Raw genomic sequence first — 23,370 nt, 5'->3', positions numbered from 1 at the left:
ATATTTATAAGCGAAAAATACAGCCATTATTTTAAGTTGGCAAAATTTAAACTGGTGAAACATGTGCCATACTCTGAAAGTTCAGAAAAATGTTCAGCAAACATGTTTAATTCTTCCCATTTTTGTCATACATATAGTGGTGCCACATATGGCAAATGGTATGTCCTGTGCCACAAGTACGTACGACACGGTCTCTCAGTCACCCGTACGCATATATCCCATTCATGCGCACTTATGTTCATGCATCCCCAAAGACTACAATCTCACTGACACACATGGCAGCCCTATCATAGTGCCCTTAGTCAAAGTATTTTGTTCAATACCATAGCATTTGGCTCTATGGACATTAGGTTAAGGCCAATTAAGCTCGGTGTGGGAGAGACTAGTAACAAAACGTGAGTAGCTTAGCCTTAAGTAAATTACGATGATTTTCACTTATCAGAAGTAGCGCCCACTACAGAAAAGGTTGGAGACCCCCTGTTATAGACAGAACCTTGTTCCTCACAGGCATGCAAGACTGATGAACTGGTGGTGACAGAGATAAGAAAAATCCGTCAAACAGAAATATAGAAGGCAGGAAATGTTGTCACAGAAATACTGCACGTTTACTGCTTCCTGACCTAGTATACAAGGGAGACGACTGAAAACACATCTACTCTTGTAGAATCCTTTACGAAAAAGAAAAAAATAGTTCCCAGAAGGTGAGCACTCATAGAAGAATGGTAGCCAGCCAGAGAGGTGGTAAACAGGCTATGCTCCATATCAAGCCAATGGTAAGCAATGGACAGAATGTATTCCTAGGAAAACTTTCAGCATGCCTCCAATAGGTCTTTGCTGTAGGCTTCAACCTAATATGGTAACGGAAAGCTCTTCAGGCATTCCTATTTCTGCAATAAAAGAATATTGCATTCTCATTGCATTGGGAGTATAGTGAACAGTGCATAGACAGTGAACTATGACATTAGGGGTGTCTGTTTAAATGTGGTCAATTATCCAGGAGTATCTTATATTTAGGCGTGCTCTACATAGCAAGCAAACACTTGTGTTGAGGCATGCATGCAATGACATCTAGTAAAGCCAGACATTGCTACTATGATTAATTTGGCAGTCTTCATGATTGAAGTCACATTTCAGTGCAAAAATAGCATTGCCTGTTAGGATGCGATCATGCTAGGATGAGATCATGTGATGTATATTTACAAGGCATTTCAGTAGCATTCAGTATGAATATATAAAAAACGTCCCAACCTAAACTCATCTAATGACCGCCAAACAGAGTTAAATATCCATCAGGAGTTACAATGAAAAATGAAAGTAAATACACTGGCACATGACCATCTATGATGACCTCATTACATAGCGGCATGAGAAGTCAGCTATTAAAATCTGCAATTCTGAGGTAACAAATGAACTGCGAAAAATATAACTAGTCCACAATACCATAAGATGCCGAAAAGAGAGGGAAGATTATGGAAGTACACCAGAGATTCATAGTTGCAGGTTTGTAGCCACACAAACAGTTTGCCCAAGTAAGACATCATCGATGAAGAAATAAACACAGCGTGGATGCCAGAATTTCAAAGTTGCCACGGTCAGCAGATTTTTGCAGTACTGAAGCAATGACCATAGAATCATCACCTTTCTCCCTGGAGAGGAAACATTCTAGTCTCAAATTTAGAAAACAATTCAATAGATTTCCTTCTACAATGTATTTGTAATTATACCGGATTTTGAATGTTGCTTAGCTGCTGGCAAGTCCTGGGAAACCTTTGGTTTGAAGGGCGGTGGAATAGCTGCTCATACTTTCATAAGCGTTCTACCCAAGTATTTGCAATAGTATTATGAATGTGAGATTCACGATATTTAAACATTGTAAATGCAAACAGACAAACACATAAATATGACATAAAATGTATTTTTTTTAATAAGACATTAAATTCCGTCATAATTCTCTGGAATGAAGCATCTAGCAATTTGTCTTATTATTCATTCTAATGTGCCTATTCTGCAATCATGATGTCTTGTTTAATGGCTGCCTTAAATATAAACCTTGTATTCCAACAGGATGAAAACTCTGCATACATTCTGGATACAAAGGAATGAAATTGCAAACCTTCCAGAATCCATCAGCCACATGAACAATTTGAGCACTCTCGTTCTCAGCAACAACAAACTTCAGGATATTCCAGCGTGCTTACAGCAATTGTCAAATCTGAGGTAGACATTATTTTCATACTTACAAATAAATGCTTGTATGAGTGCTCAGTCACCGGCGCTTAATGTGGCAGTGGTTTCAGGTGGTGGGCTCCATCATTCATTTCTGGGGCTAGAGACTTATTTGTCCTCATCATACTTAAATAAAACGAAGAGCAACAGAGTGAAAGGCTAAATAGCTTGAAAGAAGCATGAGGAGGAAAACTTGGAAACCTGACACCAAGGGAGAAATAAGTGTTTAAACAAAACATGCAAGAGTGCGATAAAGAGATATGAAATGCATGGCGGTGGAGGCATGAGGCATGAGGTGGAATGAAGAATAGGCAGCCTTGGCAGCATGCTCCGATTTATGTTGTGTTGTATACATTTCTGAAGCTCACGTATACCAAACGGTATCATGACGCTGGGGTAGCTGAAAAATAGTGTGTTACTGATCATTACACATATCCTTGCTGAAAAGTCAAATCTAAAAAGCTTTCTAAACACAGAGTAGCAGGGTTAGACCTAATTTCAAGAGGGAAGGCGTAATGGATGCGGTGGGCAAGTACCGCATCTCAGAGTCAGAGTCAAAATCACTTTATTCGATTATTTTAAAATCATAAAAGTATGCTATACAAATACATTGGGATATCAAGAACAGTAATTAATTAAAAGGCAGTTTAGAAGTTAAAAACAATAAATATTCAATATGTACACAATGTTCAGTGGCAGTCAGGAGAGACTAATAGCTGAGTTAACAATTTTTTTTGCAAACTTTACAAAATCCCATAGAATGATAATTTCAGGAATTCTTTTGATACAAACTAATCAATCATGACATCTAGCACTGATCAACATTTACATGATGTAAAGCTGAGAACGACCGAAGTCTATTCTGTTTGGAACGAATAGAGGCAGTCAAACAGTTGGCTACCCCAAACATGACTAGTGGAGACTCCATAAGTTGCAAATACAGCAAGGCAGGTTTTATCTGCTTAAACCCTTTGTCCCTTAGTATTGGCTTGATACATTTTTTCCTGCCAGTCTTAAAAAAGGGGCAAAAAAACACAAAATGCAGTAAATCCTGGTCAGAGAAATCGTCACATTTACATGGTGCATTCTCATGAGGCTTGCACCACTTATCATCAATACCCAACAGAAAATGCACCTGATTAAAACGGAATTTTGTAAGAAGCCACCGATGGAATGGTTTAGTAACAATCGTCAAATATGATTGTATAGACATTGACGTGATCAGCATATAATGTGACCTTACAGTTGGCTTCATAATTTCACACGCTTCCCTTTCCGATTGTCGTTTTTTTATAAAGTGTGTTTTTACCCATTTAATATCTTCTCTTGTCAGGTTTTCAGGGTTAGTATACAGTTCAGGTCAGCCCAGATAAACTGCTGTAGATTTAATAAATGCCAACCACCGTATCTCCGCCACTTTGTCCCGCCCCATACAGTCCCTAATGATTTTATGATTTAGAGATAGATTGGGATTTAGCCAGGTTCTGATCCATGACAAAAGTGGGGCCATAGACAGGGTATCTCCAATATACCCCATCCCCAGTTCCATGTGCACGGCAAACGCTGGTGTAGATTGGGGAGACCCATAAGGGATCGCAGGAATCTATTTTCCTCTCTCTGTATCAGGGCAGAGTCTTTATAGCCCCATATCTTGCAATGGCTATGGTTTTGGCTCTATAGATGGTCAATATAGCCTCAGCTGGTTTCCCACCCAGTCGCTTTGCAAAACCCAAAATAGCAGCCAAGTGGGAAGGCGTGACGGATGCGGTGGGCAAGTACCACATCTGTAACGCACATATATATATATTTTTTGTTCACAAGTTAAGCATTGCCAGTCACTACACCACAAGTACTAATCAGATAGCTGATATAACAATGTTTTCTTGTTTTGGAATAATGTTATGATAACAAATTATGCTTACCTTTGTTTTTTAAGCCCTCGATATACCAAACCGCATTATTTGCACCCATCGCCTGTAATGCCGGCAAAAAAACCTCATACCAATTGCCCTGTTGATGTGTGGCATGAATATTGTTCCAACTCTTTGGCCATATAGAACACATGGCACCAACATGTACTGACATTGAAAAAGCTAATACAGTAACAGGGCATAGGATGCTCACAGCTCACTTTACCTAAACCCCTCATGGTAAGTCAGTAGGCTGTAGGGGAGGGACCCAACATTTTAGGATGCTTTGACTCATCACAAGGTACGTTTTACCCACTTCTCTTAATCTTCAAAACATGAAGAACTACATGCACCTCTTTTGCTAAAGATATTTTCTTACATCTCATGAGAACACAAGCTAGACCTAATGGTTTTGACAATGCTTTTATAAAATAAATTCCCAGTCTAACAGCTCGGTAGTGGAGAGGAAGACAAGTGTGAAAGCAGGACATAATAAAAGACACTAATCTATAGTATTCAGAAGCAAACTGTGAACACTCACATGTAGAGAAGGCTAGGCAGTGCTCGATTTGTACAAGAATGAATCCCTGGGCCCACATTTCTGCTCAGACGCCTGCAGCCGGTAAATTTAAATGTCGGCGCACCAGATACCAAGGATGGTTGTCTTATGTCTACCTCATGCCTCTTTAGTCCACTACCAGACAGCCCCTATCCGTTTATCTCACTTTTGCTGGTTCTGGCCTTCTCTCTTTGTGATGGTTTTTCCATCTTTCCATTCCTCCCTCTTTCCGATTTGTGCGTTTTCCCTCTCTTGCTATCAGTAAGTATGCAGAAAAATAGGTGCCGGTGGCCCCCACTGGCAACCACCGGCTCCAATTAAGTACTTACGTTAGGATTATATTTATTTATTTATTTTATACACTTATAAGGCGCGCAGCTACCCAAAAAGGGTTTCCCGGCGCCGAGATACAGCACTAAAGATAAGTATGATGAAATAGAGCAAACAAAATTTATTTCTCAAACAACCAGGTCTTAATGCTTCTCCTGAACCTGGCCTAGTTTTCCTCCTTGCGGATGTGGGGAGGGAGTGCATTCCAGAGAGTGGGTCCTAGGCGTGAAAAGGACCTCCCTCCCATTCTTGCTAGCTTGAACCTAGGTACACAAAAATTAGCTGCTGATTGCGAACGCAGGTTTCGTTCGGGAATGTAATGGCGGGCTAATGCTTGGAGATATTTTGGTGCCATGCCGGCTTTAATCCTGAACATGTAGCTCAGGGCATTGAACCTGATCCGGTTCTCAACTCTGAGCCAATGCAGGTCCCTCTGGTATTTTAATACACTGGTGGTTTTAGGGATTTTGCATAGTAGTCTGGCGGCTGAATTTTGTACCAATTGCAGTCGCCTAATTACAGCCTGATTTGAACCAAGGTACAAAATGTTGCCGTAGTCAAGCCGAGAAGTAATAAGGGCATTGACTACTGTCTTTTGAGTAGCAGAGGGCAACATCCACAGGATTTTCCTCAGCCGCTTCATGATGGTGAAACAAAGGCCAACGACCTTGTTGGCCTGTTGTCTCATGGAGAGGGCATTATCGACAAGTACCCCCAGATTACGTACATAGGTGGCTGGTGAGGGGAGGTTTCCCAAGCCAGAAGGCCAGTGGGCGGAGTTCCATAAGTTTTGGTTTTTTCCCAGGAGGAGGACCTCCGTTTTTTCTCCATTTAATTTCAGCTGGTTGTTGGACATCCAGTTGAAGATGTCGTAGACCTTGCTTGAGAAAAGAAGAGCTGAGGGGTTGGATTCGGACAGTGAGAAGATGATCTGCGAGTCATCAGCGTAGGTCATAAGGGTGAGTCCTGATTTGTCTGCTACGTCTGCCAGAGGACGAAGGTAAAGATTAAAAAACAGTGGGCTCAAGATAGAGCCCTGGGGTACTCCATGAGGGGCACTGAACGTTTCAGAACATGCGAGGGGGGAGGTTATTTGGAACGTCCGTTTTGTTAGGAAAGACCTGATCCACTCAAGTGCAGTTCCACAGATGCCATTCCTTCTTAGCGTAGTAAGTAGCTTTTTATGCGAGATGGTGTCAAAGGCCGCACTCAGGTCTAACAGAATGAGTGCGACCGTTTGACCCTCATCCAGGAGTTTCCGGATGTTCTCGGTTACTCCTAGCAGAGCAGTCTCAGTAGAGAAACCTGCCCTGAAGCCTGATTGTGACGGATGAAGGAGGGAATTTTCTTCAGTGAAGTGGGTTAAAGCGGAGTGAATATGTCTTTCCAGAAGTTTCGAGAAAGCTGGTAAAAGTGATATGGGTCGGTAGTTGGCTGGTATCTCGGATTAGCTGAGGGTTTCTTCAAAAGTGGACTAACCATGGCGTGCTTCCAGAGTGTAGGAACAGTGGAGAGTCTGAGGGAGGAATTTAAAGTGTCTGCGATGATATTCAAGGAGGGAGCCTCCAATTGTTTCAAGACACTAATGGGAATAGGGTCACGGGGGGAGCCAGACTTTACAGTTTTGAGGGTAGACCTCAAAGTCTCAATAGTAATCAGGGGCCAGTGGTCTAGGGTGTTTGTGGCAAAAGGTGTGAACGACGTGTCATCTTGTGGGGCGATTACACTAGTGTTCTTATTTATGTCACTGATTATTTTATCGATTTTTTCTGTAAAGAAAATGGCGAGATCTTGACATTGTTCTTTGTTAAGCGGGTGGGCGATAGCAGTAGTTTGTGCACCCGCTAATTCCTTCACCGTACTGAAGAGCGTTCTTGCCCTGTTTGTTGGTGTGTTGGTTGATGGTGTTTGCAACGTGAAGGGCTCGGGCCTTTATGCAGGCCGTGTGATATTTATTTCTTGCTTTTTGGTATATCTCTTTTTTTTCAGGTGCGTAATCTTTCCGCCACTGTCTTTCGAGTGCTTTGCACTTAGATTTTACTGATTTTAAGTGGTCATTAAACCAAGAGGCTGGGGGGCGGTGACAATTTCCCTTAATGTGATGGGGGGGGGGGGGGGGGAGGCAGACGTCTGCAGCGTCGCTGAGCCATAAATGTGTCGCATTGGCAATGCTTTCCATATCGTGGCCTTGAGTTGGGGGATTTATGGCTAAGGTGTTATTTAGTTGTTCGATGCTAAGTGTCTTCCAGTTTTTCATAGAGGTGGCTGGACAGATGGGCTGCAGCTGGGTAGGGGCTGGTAGTTTTAGACTGAAATGGATTAAATAGTGATCTGACCAGCAGACGGGAGTTGTACTGAGCCATCTCAGGTCAGTAATGTTTGAAAAAATTGAGTCGAGCAGGTGTCCTGCTTTATGCGTGGGACCAGAGTTCAATAGTCTCACGTTCAGTGCTGTTAGATCATCCAGCAGGTTAGTGCATGTGGCATTCGAAGGATCGTCTAGATGCAAATTTAAGTCTCCGATCAGCGAAAAAATTTTGGAGGCAAGATGGAAAGGCGTGATGTAATTCGCTGAATTCTGAGCCCACGTTGTAGCATTTCCAGGGGGCCTGTACATCAACAAACCAGAAAACGTGAAGTTGGGATTTAAGGTGATTTTAAAGAAGGCAGCTTCATATTCTGGGATGTCAACCGGCGCAAGGCTACATATTAGTTCTCTGATGAAAATAATGGCGATACCGCCACCTATTTTGCCCACTCTGTCCTTCCTGGCTATTGCATAGTTAGGGGGGAGAGCGGTGGCTACGTCAGGGCCAGCGCTATCATGGAGCCAGGTTTCCGTCAGGAAAAGTGCACTGGGTTTGTCTTCCAGTAGTAGGTTAAAAATGTCTAACATATGCTGAGGTAGAGAGCGGCAGTTTATGCTATAAAACAAAAAAATCTAAGGCCTTGGGTTTGGGTATTTGTCTCGGAATCGTGCTACGTTCTCTCGGGTCAGGGTAGGGTTGGAAGTTGGTGAGAGTGAGCTTACAGTTAGGGCATGAGGTGTTACCTGTGAGGTCAGGCCTGAGTGTAGTGCAGTTTCCATGGATGGCGGTACGTAAAGCCCTCAGTTGATCAGAGTTCATACCTGGTTTGCGCAAGGCCGGCCCGACATAGCTTTCAGCCCCGTGCTCTGTCCTGGCCCGGACGGGCACAGACGGGCTGGTCTTTGGCTTTTCTTCGGCACGTATACGGCGCTGACGCTGCGCGTATCCGCTGCGCGTTACAGTGGACATTAGGCTTATGTAGAGAACGGGCTAGTATTCAGCTCCGCCTCTACAACACTCGCCTAATCAGTGCCTGCACCGGGAGAGAACCCGGAAGAAGGTACCGCCCTGCACCCTCCACACTAACAAGCCTAACGCTTGCGGTGGACCGGGGTTTCAGGGGCGACAGGTGCCTCAGTGATAAGTAGCTCCAACACAGTTTAAAAATGTAACAAAGTGCAATTTTTAACATCAATCACACAGCGGGATGTAAAGACTTTCTAGTACGCGCTGCAACATACGTTCGTTAGAGCACGTGGGTGAGTGTCAGTGGTACAGATTCAATATGATTAGGAGTTATTAATATGATCTGTGTTGGTTTACATTATATTTAACTTTGGTCAATTTTAAAGGAAATAACTGGATTTTTTAATGTGCAAACAGATTTGTCAACTTCAGAGATAATCCACTCCAGCTACAGGTAACATTACCACCCTGTGAAAACCCGGAGGAGGAGGATGAACGGGAACTCTTTGGCCTAGAGTTCATGCACGCATACATACAAGAATCACTCCAGAAAGGTGGGGAAATAATTCTTACTCGTTCCTTCCATGACTACAAACAAAAATGGCATAAGACAAAGTTGACATTGGCACAAACCAAAGTCTAACAGTACCCTTGAATTTCAAGGGTAGATTATTATTAAATGCAGTAATGTATGCTAATTTCAGCCTACATCAAGTATCCTTTGTAGTTCTCTTTAAAATGCTGACATCTTTGTTACAAGGCAGGATGTGAATTTCAACCTCACGTTAAGGATGGTAGCTTCACATTATGTCTCTCTATTTGTGTAATTCTTACTTTAAAAATGGATTGTGGAGCATGAAACAACTGACTTAAAATAAGTGGGATCAATGTACATTTATGGACGTAAATAATATGTTAACAAGATTATTTTTACTTACAGAAACAGAAGACACTTATGCAGCTGTTCTATCAGTCACTATTGAAATGGAACGCTAAATACCACATTCCACGCCCAGCTTGCCAGATCTGACACATGCCAATGGATTATACCAAGGACGGTGCTCTTGAAGTCAAAACATTGCAAAACGTATATGATGTGTGACTGGGGCATCTAAATGCGTAACAAAGACAAGTCTTTCGGGCAGTGTGGCATACTTTTCTGACAGCTGCACTCCAAAGAGAACTGCTTAAAGAAATCCTTTTCCAGTCACACAACAAGATGGTGATAAAAACCGTTAACATTGTTGAACAAGTGATAAGTCTGTAAACAAGGTTTAAAGAGTGCAGGCATATCTGTGGCCATTCTAGCAAAGTACTCCATCTTGGAAAAGCTACAACAATGCAGATTGACTTGGTACAGCTGTCAACAGTACGTTCTCCAAGGACACCGCAGGGTCTGTGTAGTATTGCAGGTCGGCCCGATAGCCGTTGTGCTGTAAATAATGGATTCTCCCACGGTCAATCAACAGCTTGCAGAGACGCCCTATGTTTTCTCGTTCTTCCACGGTAAGCAGCCTAGAAGAGACAATAAACATCTTACAACAGCATATTACAATGGACATGCAACAACATCAATGTCCATTTCCCCCAAAAAAGACAAAAGATCTGGTCGCGAGCCCAGTTACTTTATCAGAAGCATTATATGCCTCAGCAAATATGATCAATCAGTTGTACTTCATAACCAACTTCATCGATTTCAAAATAGAGGCAGTGGGGAGTAACATGACTGTGTCACACTTAGTCTATAAAGAAATTGTGATCATGTAAATCAAAGGCTTAAGGAGTTCTGCTCCAAAGCAAGGACCTGCAGCTACTTTTACAATTTTGAAATGTTTAAAAATTTGCATCCACCCACCAGCACCCTGTAAAAACATCTCGGCTAATCTGTTCATGAGAACCTGGAGTAGAGAAACAAAAAAGATCTTGCCTGAAATCAGAAGAAGCGATCTGCCTGTTAAGACAGTTACACATATTAGCACAGACGACACCCTTTCAGTTGGCAAAATGTTGTGAGGATTTCACAGACATTAGCAAAAACACAACAGTCATGAAATAAAATTTCAGATGCATGATATTCTGCCTAGAATCTCTATGTGTTGGGTGTTATAAATACATGTAAAAAGAAGTATACAAAAATGTAAGGGAGGGAATGCTTGAATTAATTTCAGTCACCGGTAAGTACTCAAGGCCGCATCCCAGTCCATCATTGTTTTGCACACCATGCCACCTCCGTTTGGACCCAGCCATATGCAAACAAGTCTTCATCCTGCTCCAATGGGAACAGTCCAGCCCGAACTGTTAGGTCAGGCCCTCACCAAAACTGGAGCACAAGCAACCCGGGAACAGTTTCGCCCTGGTTAAGGGTCATCAGGAGGTATAGCTTGCTTCCAGTAAATACATATAGCAGTAGTGTAGTAGTATTTCCATGAATTCTGTGATGAAAGACACCTGCAGAAATGATAAAAGTGAAATTGTTCGAGGAGCTGAGGGGATCAGAGAGAGCACTTAAAGTAAACGACTCACGTGGACGTGTTGCTTTTTTCAGGGAGTGTTCAGGCCATCACAATGTGGTAACGCCAGCATGTTTACTGGCAACTGTGACCAACAGTTTCCGGGAAAGAAACTCTAAAATTTGTAGGATTCGAATGTAGATGTCACTGCATTGACATTATCGAACCTAGGAATGTAAATTCACTTGAATAAACTACCCGTTTAAACTATACTAATCATAAATGTTGGCTATTTGCCTGTTTTGCTGGTCTCTCAGGAGTACTTGCCTTGAGCAGCATCACTACTCTGGAAAATATTTCTGTCTGGTTAACACATTTTAAAATTCCAACAGAGGTTGCTGAATTTATATGTTAATTGGGAACGTGATCTCTGAGTTTACATTTCTTTTATTTAGTTTTCACTTTTACAGTGCTGGATGCTACTCTTTTTTCAAAACTACATTATAATTAGGAATTCGAATTACAGTATCTCAGGGAAAATAAACAGGATAGGTTACAGTCACTATTGTAGTTTATACATGCTACAGGTTAGTCTTTTAGCATACATAAATTTGCTCAACTTCTCCGAGACGGCTCCGATAGGTGTTGAGTATGCTACGGACTCGTAATCTAGAATGCCTTCGGTCTTAATTTCTGCTTCCCAAGAATAATGTCCAGGGCCCTTTCAGGTAGTGACTGGGGTATCCAGCACCATATCAGCACCTTCAAGTTACTGTTAGCTGGGCAAAATCATTCTCTTTTGTCAAGTGTGTGAGGTTTTCTTGCCATTACTGAGTCCAATAAATGTCAAGCATTTTGCCACCTCCAAAATATAGATTTCCTGCCTTGGGTCATGATTCTCAATTTCAATGAGAAGAGTATTTTGGCTTGGGCAACATCAATAAGAGGTCTTTATTAGGTGGTTCAAGATCACTGCTTTTCAGCTCTACAGTTCTAGAGGCATCCAGTAAGAAACATATTTGTGTCTCTTATCTGTGGGTTTCCGATCTGCTGGGCTGCTAAGGATTTACTCCTCTCAAACTTGGCTTCCCAGGATGAACACTATGATGGGTCCCACAGTGCCACTTGATATCCCAGCTTTGGTGCACTAAAGTGTCAAAATGTATGAATAGCCTCTGTAACCACCTCCGTGGGAATTTCCAGGGTTTTTGAAATTGATAAGGTGTGATAACCTCTAAAATATTATTGAAGTTCTATGTCCTGAGGGCATTTTCTATTAATTGCATTCTCTGATCTGCTACTCTATGGCACTTCGAGGCTACCATGACTCAATCTTGGGTCCCCTCTATGTCAACCCACGTCGGTTTAACTTGTCTTGGCAGGATGTGTGACTTTACTGCCCAGCACTGTTATGGTGTCTTGTAGCTTGTTGAACTGACTATTCAACACATAAGCAATTCTGTCAATCCTTTGCAACATGTCCATCTCATTGTTATGTTATGTTATGTTACGGACTTTTGTACTGCGCACAGCTGCCCCAGCTAAGGGGCGTCCTGGCGCATGGCAAGTAATAAGCAACATCTACAGGGAACATAACAGAGAAAACAAGGCAATTTATTCAAACAGAAGGGTTTTTAGAGCTTTACTAAAAGTTAAAAGATCAGAAAGCAGTCGCATATCAACAGGGAGAGAGTTCCAAAGCTCAGCCGCTCTGACCCGGAAAGAACGGCCACCTACCCGGCACAACCTGTAACGGGGGATCACTGTAAGAGCTTGACCCAAAGATCTTAGAGACCTGGCGGGCACATACCAGGACAGAAGATTCATAAGAATTTGAGGGCTCCCACCCAGTGGCGGCTGGTGACATTTGAAAGTGGTGAGGCGTAAACACTGCACTGTGGCGAGCGAGTGAGGCCGAACCACCTATGGGGGGATCGGGGGGTTCTCCCACGAGAACATTTTGAAAAAAATGGGCAAATGGTGCATTCTCAAGCACAATGATTTGAGAAAGAGGTGGCTTGTCGAATACATCTCTGGGAGTAGCCACACAAGTCTCTTTGCACTTGCACAGATACATCACTCTCCCTGCATTACATAGGCACAGTCACCCTGCACTCATAGACCCATTACTCACCCTTCCCTGACACATCACTAAGCCAGCATTCACCCATTCACATCACTCACCCTGGCCTAACACAGGCACTTTGCTCACCTGCTCACCCTGCACTCACACAGACATCACTAACCCTGGACTCACACAGGCACCCTGCTCACCCTGCACTCACACAGACATCACTAACCCTGGACTCACACAGGCAAACTGCTCACCCTGCGCTCACACAGACATCACTCACCCTGGTCTCACACAGGCACACTGCTCACCCTGCACTCTCACAGACATCACTCACCCTGGACTCACACAGGCACACTGCTCAACCTGCACTCACACAGACATCACTCACCCAGGCTAATTCTAAAATGTGGGAACTCATTTTAGAGATGTTTATAAATAGTCACAAATTAGCATTTCCGTTTTCCCCTATGGACTTTGTACAATTTCTGTGGAAAAATATGCCATGTGGCGGAGACTCAAAGCACTGGAATGTCGAATTTGCTGCCTTGTACTGTCAAGCCACCTGCTAGTCGAGTGGTGTTTCATTAAACTCATGTGTAAGTAAGAATACATTATTAGTATGCTTAAATTGAGATTAGGCTGCATTTCAATAAACTGATGCGATAATGCGGTGTCCCAGAAAGCAAGTAAAAAGATTCGTAATTGAGCAGTTATGCTGCGACATGGATGGATGGTGACACTTCACAAAATTATAAAAAACCAAAGCTTAATCTATAAAACTTTGACATAGGCACAGCAGTACTATAATTATTAAAACATATAATAATCATGTCATACTTCCCTCTAGGGTTACAGGCTGCTGTAAATCTCCCACTAAAGAGAATCGGGGGGGAGGGGACAAAACGAATGAAAGAGTAATTTCCCCCCATTTCATATAGGATGCTACTACCTCTTCTCTCTAAATAATCATTGCGTGTTCACGCACCTTGAACACGTCCTTTCCCCACTCCAGTTACATCATTTATATATATTGAGAGATGTTCCTAAGTAAGTAAGGGTGAGGGAGGGATGTAATTAGTAAATGCTCACTCACAGTGTCCGGCTTTGATGTCCCCAGTTTCTTCAGCCCGTCCAAAGGCAGCAGGTCGGCTGAGTCATTGTCATTGTGCATGAACTAACTGCTGCACCAACTTCTTTATCCTCCTCTGAATGCCTACTGTCAGCACACGATCTGCTTTGCGTGTGCTGAGACTGCTGTCTCGATGGGAGAAACGTCTTGTCTGCAGGTGCGCTGAGTGTGCAGACAGCGCCGTGCCTCACTGAGGTGTAAAGGAGATGTCAGCTCGCGGGCCATGTGCAAAGAGCACAATCTTTCTGGGAGTCATGGGAGGCGCGGGCGGTGTCCTGGCTGTGCAGGATTACTGCGCCTCACGAGGTGAGGCTGAGGGAGCTGTCAGACCGTGAGCCCGTGTGTAGAGTTAGAGTTTGCAGATTCACTGAAGACATGAAACGTGTCCGCCGGTGAGGTAGGTGTACTGTCACTGCTATGCCTCACAAAGGTATTAAGGAACTGTCAGCCTGTGAGCAAGGTGTACGGTCAGTCAGTGCTGCGCCTCGCAGAGGTATGAAGGAGCTGCTAGGCCCTGAGCTAGGTGTACTGATTGTGCTGTGCCTCCGAGTGCGGTAGGTGTACCAACAGGTGTAGTACCGACATAGCTGTGCCTCAAAGAAAGGTGTGAATGAGCTGTGCACTGAACGTGCTCAGCCACAGAGTGATGTAGGTGTGCCTCACAGAGTGAACTAGGTGTACTGACAGTGCTGCTCCTCACAGAGAGGTATGGTGGAGTTGTGTACTGACCGGTCTGAGCCTCACGGAGTGATGTAGGTGTGCCGACAGCGCTGTCGCTGTGCCTCTCAGAGGTACGAAAGAGTTGCCAGCCACTGCGCAGTGTGGGCGTGCTCGCTGCAGAGCAGCTTGTTAGCACTGTTGCTACTTGCTCCCTGATCTCGGCCTCCTTCCTCCCCGACTCCGAGTCCGACAGCATGCCCGTCTGCCCGAGTAGAACATGATGAACATCTCGGTGGCGGACCCCACGGGGGCATACACTCACAGTGATCTCTCACCCAGTCTCTCAGTCTCAGCTTTCCTGACCTTGTCAGCTCCCGCCCTCATTATAAAGCAGGAGACTAGGTCGGATCCAGATTCCATCTGATCTCACGCAGCTCTACAGCGAGTTTAGGCGGGGCCGCGGGCAGTACAGTTTGGCTTTTTTTTTATGCTGTTAACTTCTCTAAGTGCCACATCGGGGCTTGCTGCCGTGCCCTGTCGCTCATCCTGGTGGTGGCATCCTCCTCAGACTGGTGGTCTTGCAGGGCAGCTTTCATAAGCTGCTCACTGACACTCTCGCACTCGCAGGCCAGCAATCTTCCGGGCCTCGCTGACGCTGTGGCCGGGACACCCAGCGCTGGAGATGCGGGTTTCTGTGAAGCGCTCCTCGTGCCCGTGGTGGGCCTAGTTTAAATTCTTCTAGGGCAAGCGCGGCGGTAACTCAGCCAATCCTGGCGCAGCATAACATCGCCACTGCGCCAGGATTGGTTAAAGAGCAGGGCTAATACTGCCCATAATGAGACCCGGCTACCCCGGGTCACTGCCTGTGTTCGTGCTAGAGGAGGAGGAGGGAAGGGGCTACTGCGTGTGTGCGCATGCGTGGGCAAGTCAAAAAAATGACTTGTCCTAAATGCGCACACACTGCCCCTGCCACGCTGCTATCTGCTGCCAGCCCGCCACTCACTAGTCACTGCCGCAGGCCCGCCCCCAACACCCTCGGCGCTTCCGTTAGTAGTTAGTGACTTACTCCGACCGGGTCCGACATCAAAATCAATCATTGATTATTATGACTGTCGGGCCGGCGCTGCGCTCGTAATTTAATTTTTTGGTATGCGCAGTGTCAGTGACGTGACGGTCGTCCATGGGGCCCATGGCTAGTGGGGCAACGCCCCAACGCCCCCAATGGACGAACCGCCACTGCTCCCACCCCTCAAAATCTTGAAGGCCAGACACAGTACTTTAAACTGGATTCTTGACCTGATAGGCAGCCAATGCAGAAATCTCAAGGTGCCGGAAACGGAACATGTTCGAGGTAGGCAAACAATGGCTCTCGCCGCGGCATTCTGGACACGTTGGAGGCGGGTAACCTCCGCCACATTAGCCCCTACCAGAAGCGAGCTGGCATAGTCCAGGCGAGATAACACTGTAGACTGGACTATCAGCTGCCTGGTGCGGTGGTCAAAAAACTTCAAGACGGGACGCAACGACCGTAGTATACCAAAGCAACAGGCCGCAGTTCTCTTCGTATGGCCCACGAAGCTGAGGGAGGGATCCATCCAAACTCCGAGGTTCTTCAGCTCAGTGACCGGAATGGGGACATGTCCCAGTTCCGCTGGCCACCATCTGTCTCCCCACAGTTCCGACCTCCTACCGACTATCATGATCTCCGTTTTCTTTGCGTTGAGCTGGAGACAGTTGTTCTTCATCCAGCTCGCCACCGCCCTAAGTCCGCTCTGAAACCTGGGGGCATCCTGGTCCGCATCCCCGCTGATCGTAACCCCTAGCCGAGTGTCGTCGGCATAAGAGACCATGGTAATGCCCCATTGCTTGACGACCTCAGCCAGCGGTCTCACGTAAAGATTGAACAACGTGGGACTCAGCGAGGAGCCTTGCGGCACCCCCTGTTTCAGAGGATGGAATTGGGACTGGAACGGTGGGATGGCAACGCTAAAGAAACGATCGTCTAAGAAGGACCGGAACCACTGGAGGGCCAGACCACACAGCCCAATCTCCTCCAGGCGATGCAATAGGATGGGATGCGAGACGGTGTCAAACGCGGCGCTCAGATCTAATAACTCATTCCCCAGTGATTAGTGTCTTGCTGTTGCTGTTCGTCTGTCTCACATTTCAATGTTTGTGCCACTTCCATGCGGAGGATCTTCATCCTCACAAGCACTCAGTTTCATCAATCCTTCACCACTACCCTATGCACTGTCTGCGCCAAATGATCTCAACAGCAATCCTATTCACTCTCACTCGGCTAACTCGTGTTCTTCTTGAATTAGCACTACTGTTCACCACAATCTTGAGTCTGGAGGTTCTGGTAAGTCCTCCTGAGATGAAATGCGTACATCCTAGTGCTACCCACTCACTTTCTTGGCCCCACACTTCGGTTTGAGAAGGAAGAGATACTGAGTGTGAACTCTGAATAGGTTGGTTAAATTTTGCCCCTGTGGTCACTTGGACTGCAGAACCAGATTACAGAAGAACCTTAGTATTACTTTCACACACTGGAGAGTAAAGACATGGGAATATAAGATAAGAAATTAAAAGAAAATAAACATCACCCCATGTTGCATATCTTGGTTATGTGCATTGATGCTTGGGCTCGGATAAGTGAATGACTGGAATGTAGGTTGGGGATAGGGATTATTAAATGTTGGTGAGAGATAACTCAAAGTTAATCAGGTGCTTGTCGCGACTAAATATTTAGGTGTCCAGCCATGCAAGGATTTATGGGTGATTATAGTCTTGAATTATGACCTTACTGCAGTCGGAGACTATTGAATGGTATTTGATGTTGTGAAAGTCCCGAAAGAAGAGTGTGCACCAGGACACGCTTTCTTAGAGCTCCCTATTATTTGGAGAGAGCTTTGTTACACCCAGGTAAATGGCATTACAGTTATCAACGTGCCACATTACCATAGCAAGGATCAAAGCAATTTTCTGAGTTATTTGTAAAAGGCAAAGATGACAAACAGTTGACAGAGAACAAAGTTTTTCTACTTGATTTGTGAAATAGAGGTTGTCATCAAAGACCTTGCTAAAGAGTACATATCAATCCCATCCCTTATCATCAGGAAATTGCGCAGGCTATCGGATGTTCAGACTGTTAAAAGTGGAGTGGTGTAGGATTAACCGTATCCAGTCCGCAATCCATTGAGGTTCAGGCGCTCTGCATCATCCAGATTTGGATGAGTTAAAGGCCAGCAGCCGCTCTGGGTCTGTCAACTAAACCCTTGTAGCTTGAGGTAGAGCACTATATTGTTTGCATACATGTGAAACCCAATGTTGTGGATGTCAATGATGCTTATCGAGGAGAGCCATACAACTGTTGATTATCAACGGGTGTGAACCTTGAGGCACTCCACAGTTTATGGACAAGAAAACCCAATTTGACTTACTGAGTGTAGTTTTGTAGGACGAAGGTGAAAAACTGCAGGACGGTTCAGCCAATTTCATATGAACTATCTAGCAATTCTATTAATCTGCCATAATTGATGGCATTGAAGTCCGCAGAGAGAACCAGTATAAGGAGCATGCATGCATGGACACCATCCTTGACCTTTAAGAGCCAATAGGCACATTGTAACATGCAGGATCTTCACATAAGAAGTTCAGAGGCCATAAGAACGTTTTATAGCTTAAACATTTACTGCTGTATATCATTAATATGAACAAATGCAGTTTCAAGATATACTTCTAACTGCATAATGGAAACTAAAACCTAAAAAAGATGCACCTCTCCCGAAGCCTATCACAACTTTCTAGCTTAGAGATATGCTGTGCAGAAAACCCTGCGATGTTTTGCAAAAAAGGGCTGAACATGCTTAATGAGAAAAATAAAAAAAAACAGCTATTTGAATCCTTGATGATAATCACTGAGATTCTGAATGATATTAAAAACAATGATGAGAAGGAGGAAGAGGGCAATAACAATTATAAACTGTGGGATAAAATAGCTCTTAAAATACTTCTTAACTGCATCGCTGCGGCAGCTTTTCCCGCTGTGCGCGGCAATTTTAAAAATACCGCGTTACATGACGAGCTCAGCTCGTCATGAGCGTACGGCAGGTTACGCTCATGACGAGTTGAGCTCGTCATCAGCCTGGAAGGGGTTAATCAGCATCTCACAAAAACTAATTTGTATTAACTTTAGCAAGAAAAATGGTACACGGGACTTACCAAGCTTAGACCTGTTAGCTTCAGGATAAACACAATTATTTGTAATGAAGGCTTTAGTACATTGAGCTATTTTACAAGCTGGATATGTCAGGATTCATAACATAAAGGGAAAGTCCCTCGTTCTCACAGTTACAGAATCATCACTGGGAAACGCAAGACTGAGAATGGGGGGTGATTGACCCTTGTATTTTAAATCAATGATGACATGCAGCAAATAATTTCTTTTAAGTTATCTACAGTTGCTAAGGTACTTGGCTTGGTCCAGACATACTCATATTATACCCATTGTGAAACATTAGCCCTTGCAACCCTACAAAGAGACTACATTAAAAGACAATGTAATTCTTGTACACATTCTCTCAAGTAGTTCTGGCATTGCTGTGTCGGTTTGACACATAGCCTAACCTTTAGCCTGCAGTAACCAAAGAGTCACAATTGAGCTAATGACAGTAATGGCTCCACCCACAGAATCTAGCCACAGTAAGCATTGACTATATGCAGAAACAACTTATACCACAATGTGCCGCTCACAGGAAATCAAAGGCCTGACTGTCATCTGGTCCAGCTTTCACACATAGCAAGCCCATCAGAAAGCAGAAAAGTTCCGTTTCTGGAGCTGGGAAACCCCCTTCCCCATCACTGTTTAACTCTACAAAAACACCAACAAACTTGTCAACCCTGACAGATATGAGCTTAGGTAATGTGAAAGTTCCAGGCCTGGCGTGACTTCCTCTTTTTCGCCTTAACCTCTTTCCATAAAAGACTCATGTCAGTGAGGCACAGCAATTTTCCAATGCATCAAAGCCATAGTAACTGTTATGGAATACAGCCTTCCACTACCAATCCCTAAAATGCTCCTTTTGTAAAGAGAGTCATGTATGGTATAGGGAAGGAAAAGTCCTCTGCATGGTAATGGACGTGCACCCCTGCCCTGAGAGTCCAACTGTACTGATGTCTGGATCCCTAATGGTGATTTTTCTTATAGGCAAACAAGGATCGGGCATGAGCGCCATGATATAGGCCTGTCTCAAGGATTGCGATCTTGTAGATCAGGGAGGAACGCCCAAAGCAAAACCCTCCTAGTGCTGGAAGGCTACTGCCTTCACCAGGAGTTAAGCAACACACACGAGTACAGTGTAGTGATCAGTAGTAGTGAACAGGTCCTTTTTAACCTGCGTCACTGGAGTGAGGCCTAAAGGCTCATTAATTTTTTTAAGTTACGCTGCTGTGTGCTTAACTCACCCTTGGACTACATCAGTTGTGAAGTGCTGCATAGAGCAGAAGTGGTGTATCTGCGCTGGAGGTATGTGTGACTGAGAAGGGTACAATTCAGGGATACTGCAGCACTGAGCACTGCGTAAATGCCTGCGCTGGATGTATGTGTGCCTTTCAGTGGGACAATACTTGAAAGATGTGCATGTGCTAAATGTATGTATGCTTATGAGTTGTACAATACATGAATAATCTAGTGCTGTGCATGGTTAATACAGATGCTGTATGTAAGGGTGCCTATGAGGTACATTACAGGTATGTCACAGTAAGGTGCAGTGTGTGAAGGTGGTATACAAGTGATGGAGCATGCAAGCACTAGGTATATGTGTGGCCTGTGTAGCCGGACTATAAACGTTAGAGTCTCTTCTACTGTGACAGACTGTTTTTCAAGAGAATGAGAAAGAACATGAGTGGACACTACAAAAGAAGCAGACTCCCAACATGAAACCTTCAAAGACTCTGACCCTAAATCACATTTGAGGTCTAGAAATGGACTATTAGAAGGGGAGTTTGAGACACCAAAAACTGTTATCTGCCAAGCAGCCAGGTGGTCTGTGTGAGGAGAGGAAACTGCGCAAGACTTCTGCCTGTGACCAGGACTAGGGGCCAAGGCCTGCTAGTCTCCCTGCTGGGTGAGTTGCATCACCCAGGGAATCCAAGACCACCTGCGCTTGAGCACCAGCACCTGCCTGCTTGCCAAGAGCAGTGTTCCCTGTGGCAAAGGGGAGTGCGTTGGAGGGATCCAGGTCCAATGGGGAGCTCTATCGAGTGGACTCTCGCTCCATGGTGTGAGGAAATGGCAGCTGCACTGATGAGGTCATTGCCCATATGCATGACAGAGTTGGTGACCCGTGTCTGCCATGAAGTAGGCTGTGCGCCGCGCTGCACCGATAGGGCCAAAGCCCATGTGTAGTAGCCAGAGCCCATGTGTATTACCAAGTCGGCAACCCCGAACGCCTGGAGGTGCCTCTGTGAACAGACTGCCTTGGCGGGATGGGCCATAATCTTGAGCAGTAGCTAGTTGCAACCCCATATGTCAGGAGAGGCAGCTACCGAAGACTTCACCATGCTGATCGGGTGGGAGCTGTTGTACTGTTAGATACCTTGACCCAGTATACCAGAGAGGGTCACTGGGAGCATCAAGAACTGCGACCTGATCTGCCACCCCCCTACCAGAGAAGTGAGGGTGTTGTGGGAGCACCTGATCATCATCATCAAGACGAGGGATCTGCAACATGATCACCACAATCATCCCGCGCCAGGAGACAAACCGGAAGCTTACTCTGCAGGAGGAACTGCAGAGAATCTCTGGTCGCTACAGGAGTGAGGGACTCTCCACTGGTTGAGTGCAGCCACCTTGGCTGCATGTGGCAGACTTAACTAATCCCAGCTGCAGCCGATTCATGGCCCAGTGAACGGGGCACACTGAGGAAATCCAGATGCTCCATGCCTATCCTTGAAGTTAAGACTGATTTCAGGCCTGTCTGTCCCGGGGGAACTTGCTGTTAACTAGGGAAGACGCTCTGGAATAACATTGCCTTTAAAACAGAGTCAAAGCAGACTCTAGTGACTCGGACTGCTAGTGGGGCTTAGCCTGGATAATAACAATAGTGAATGGGGAATAACCACTATTGCTTACACAGGGAGGAAATGGAATCGGCAAAGAAACACACAAAGGGGGATTCTTAATTGGGAATGTTGTATTTTTGTGTGGTATGCAGTAGAAATAAAATACATTTCTTTTTTCATAAAAGTGAACATTCTTCTGGTCTATGATTTACTACTACTGCAGTGTGTATTTTGAATTGTGAGCTGTATTGATACTATCAGTACCCCTCCACCACCCTGAAGGAGCCTTGGACTGCTCAACCATGTTATGAATTAGAGTTAGGTGCATAAGTTACTTGCCCAGTTACTCAGAATCCGTAGTAAATTGGGCCCAGGACAACAGGAGTAAAAGGCCTCAATCCCCACGTTTGTGCCCAGTAACCCCTGCTTGCCCCTTGGCCGTCTGAAAGGGGTTTTGACATATGGGGTATAGAACACCAGAAATGCCATGTGGGTTAGACAAGAGGATGTATACATTTCAATGAGGAAGAAAAGTTTGGCTCAAATGTTTATTTATTTTTCTTCTGCTTTAATTGGAATCTTTGCCATAACAGGTGGTTTTACTATGTGTTTGCTATACATTATGTGTCTTTGTCCCATACCCACAGAGGTTCATAGACTGATTTCAGATATGAATGAACTGTTGGCTAAATGTTCATCTTTCATGCAATACCCAACGCTGCAGTTTAGCCTGTTCTTAAGCACGCTCTAGTTTACAAATGATGCACTATGACACAGGGATTTACAGACAACTGCCCAGAATCACAAACTGTGGTCCAGAGGGTAAGTGGGGATTAGAAGTCAGGCCTCTGGTCCGCACTGGTACAACTCCTCCTAGCGGTTCAATATATTATACTATAAAATGTTCATAACAATAGAATTTATTTCACTAATAAAACAATGTAAGCATAGCCTGCATGAATGTTAACAGCAGAGGATCCTCTGCCTCCATGAGCAGAGGAAAATAAAGATGCAGAGAGTTCAACTAAAACTACTTATAGAACTTTCATATTTCGGTATTGAAGTCCTAGGTCTGATTATGCCCTTTTGTACCAAACTCAACTTAACAAGAATCCAGACACATCCTGGGAGCTAGTGACGAGCCCTCCTGTCTTAGTCTGTATGCTCCAAGCTCAAAGTCCAGAATTTCTGAAACCCCCAGATGATGAATGATTGAATGAAATATTATTTCTAAAGCACGAACAGTTGCTCCCTGGCGCTGCCAGTAGTAGTCAATTATCCTAGCCTATACATCTCTGAGAAATATTTTTTTCATATCTTTTTTCAAACGGGCTTCGGTGTCCAACTTCTTTAGCTCTTTAGCCAGCATATTCTAATGTTTTGCAGCTAGATAGCAGAAGGCAGGACCCCCTCACCTAGCAAGCCTTACTCTGGGAAGTACAAGAACACCCTGATTAAAAGATCAGAGTTTTCACCTCTGCAGATACTCTCTGAATCTCTTAGGAAGATGGAGAGATCGCTTTTTGCGGATGGCACTAAAAGTAATCAACAGGGCCTTTAACATAATCCTCTTGTTCACAGTAAGCCAGTGAAGCTGCATAAGCCCAGGTCAATTGGACTGTCTTTTGGGGATTTTTTTTTTGCATGGTCTGTTGCATTTTACGCCACTTGGAGTTTAACAACTATGCAGGG

At 44.6% G+C, this 23,370-nt stretch overlaps 2 protein-coding genes across 4 annotated transcripts in view; one reads left to right on the top strand and one right to left on the bottom strand.

The window, feature by feature from the left end:
- The window catches only part of LRRC39 (leucine rich repeat containing 39), a 200,631-nt gene extending 190,257 nt beyond the window's left edge, over positions 1-10,374 (top strand). For all 3 annotated transcript variants that reach the window (XM_078644464.1, XM_078644470.1, XM_078644477.1), the window contains exons 7-9: positions 2,065-2,217; positions 8,718-8,854; positions 9,241-10,374. In XM_078644464.1, the coding sequence (XP_078500590.1) occupies positions 2,065-2,217; positions 8,718-8,854; positions 9,241-9,296 (346 nt within the window). In that variant the 3' untranslated portion in view covers positions 9,297-10,374. The remainder of the gene's footprint in view (positions 1-2,064; positions 2,218-8,717; positions 8,855-9,240) is intronic.
- Positions 2,775-23,370, bottom strand: part of TRMT13 (tRNA methyltransferase 13) — a 182,668-nt gene continuing 162,072 nt past the window's right edge. The window contains exon 11 of the mRNA XM_078644453.1: positions 2,775-9,815. Within this exon, the coding sequence (XP_078500579.1) occupies positions 9,632-9,815 (184 nt within the window). The 3' untranslated portion in view covers positions 2,775-9,631. The remainder of the gene's footprint in view (positions 9,816-23,370) is intronic.

The sequence above is a fragment of the Lissotriton helveticus genome, chromosome 1_1 (genome assembly GCF_964261635.1).
Source record: "Lissotriton helveticus chromosome 1_1, aLisHel1.1, whole genome shotgun sequence".
Lineage (NCBI taxonomy): Eukaryota > Metazoa > Chordata > Amphibia > Caudata > Salamandridae > Lissotriton > Lissotriton helveticus.
This window is presented reverse-complemented; position numbering and strand designations above follow the sequence as displayed.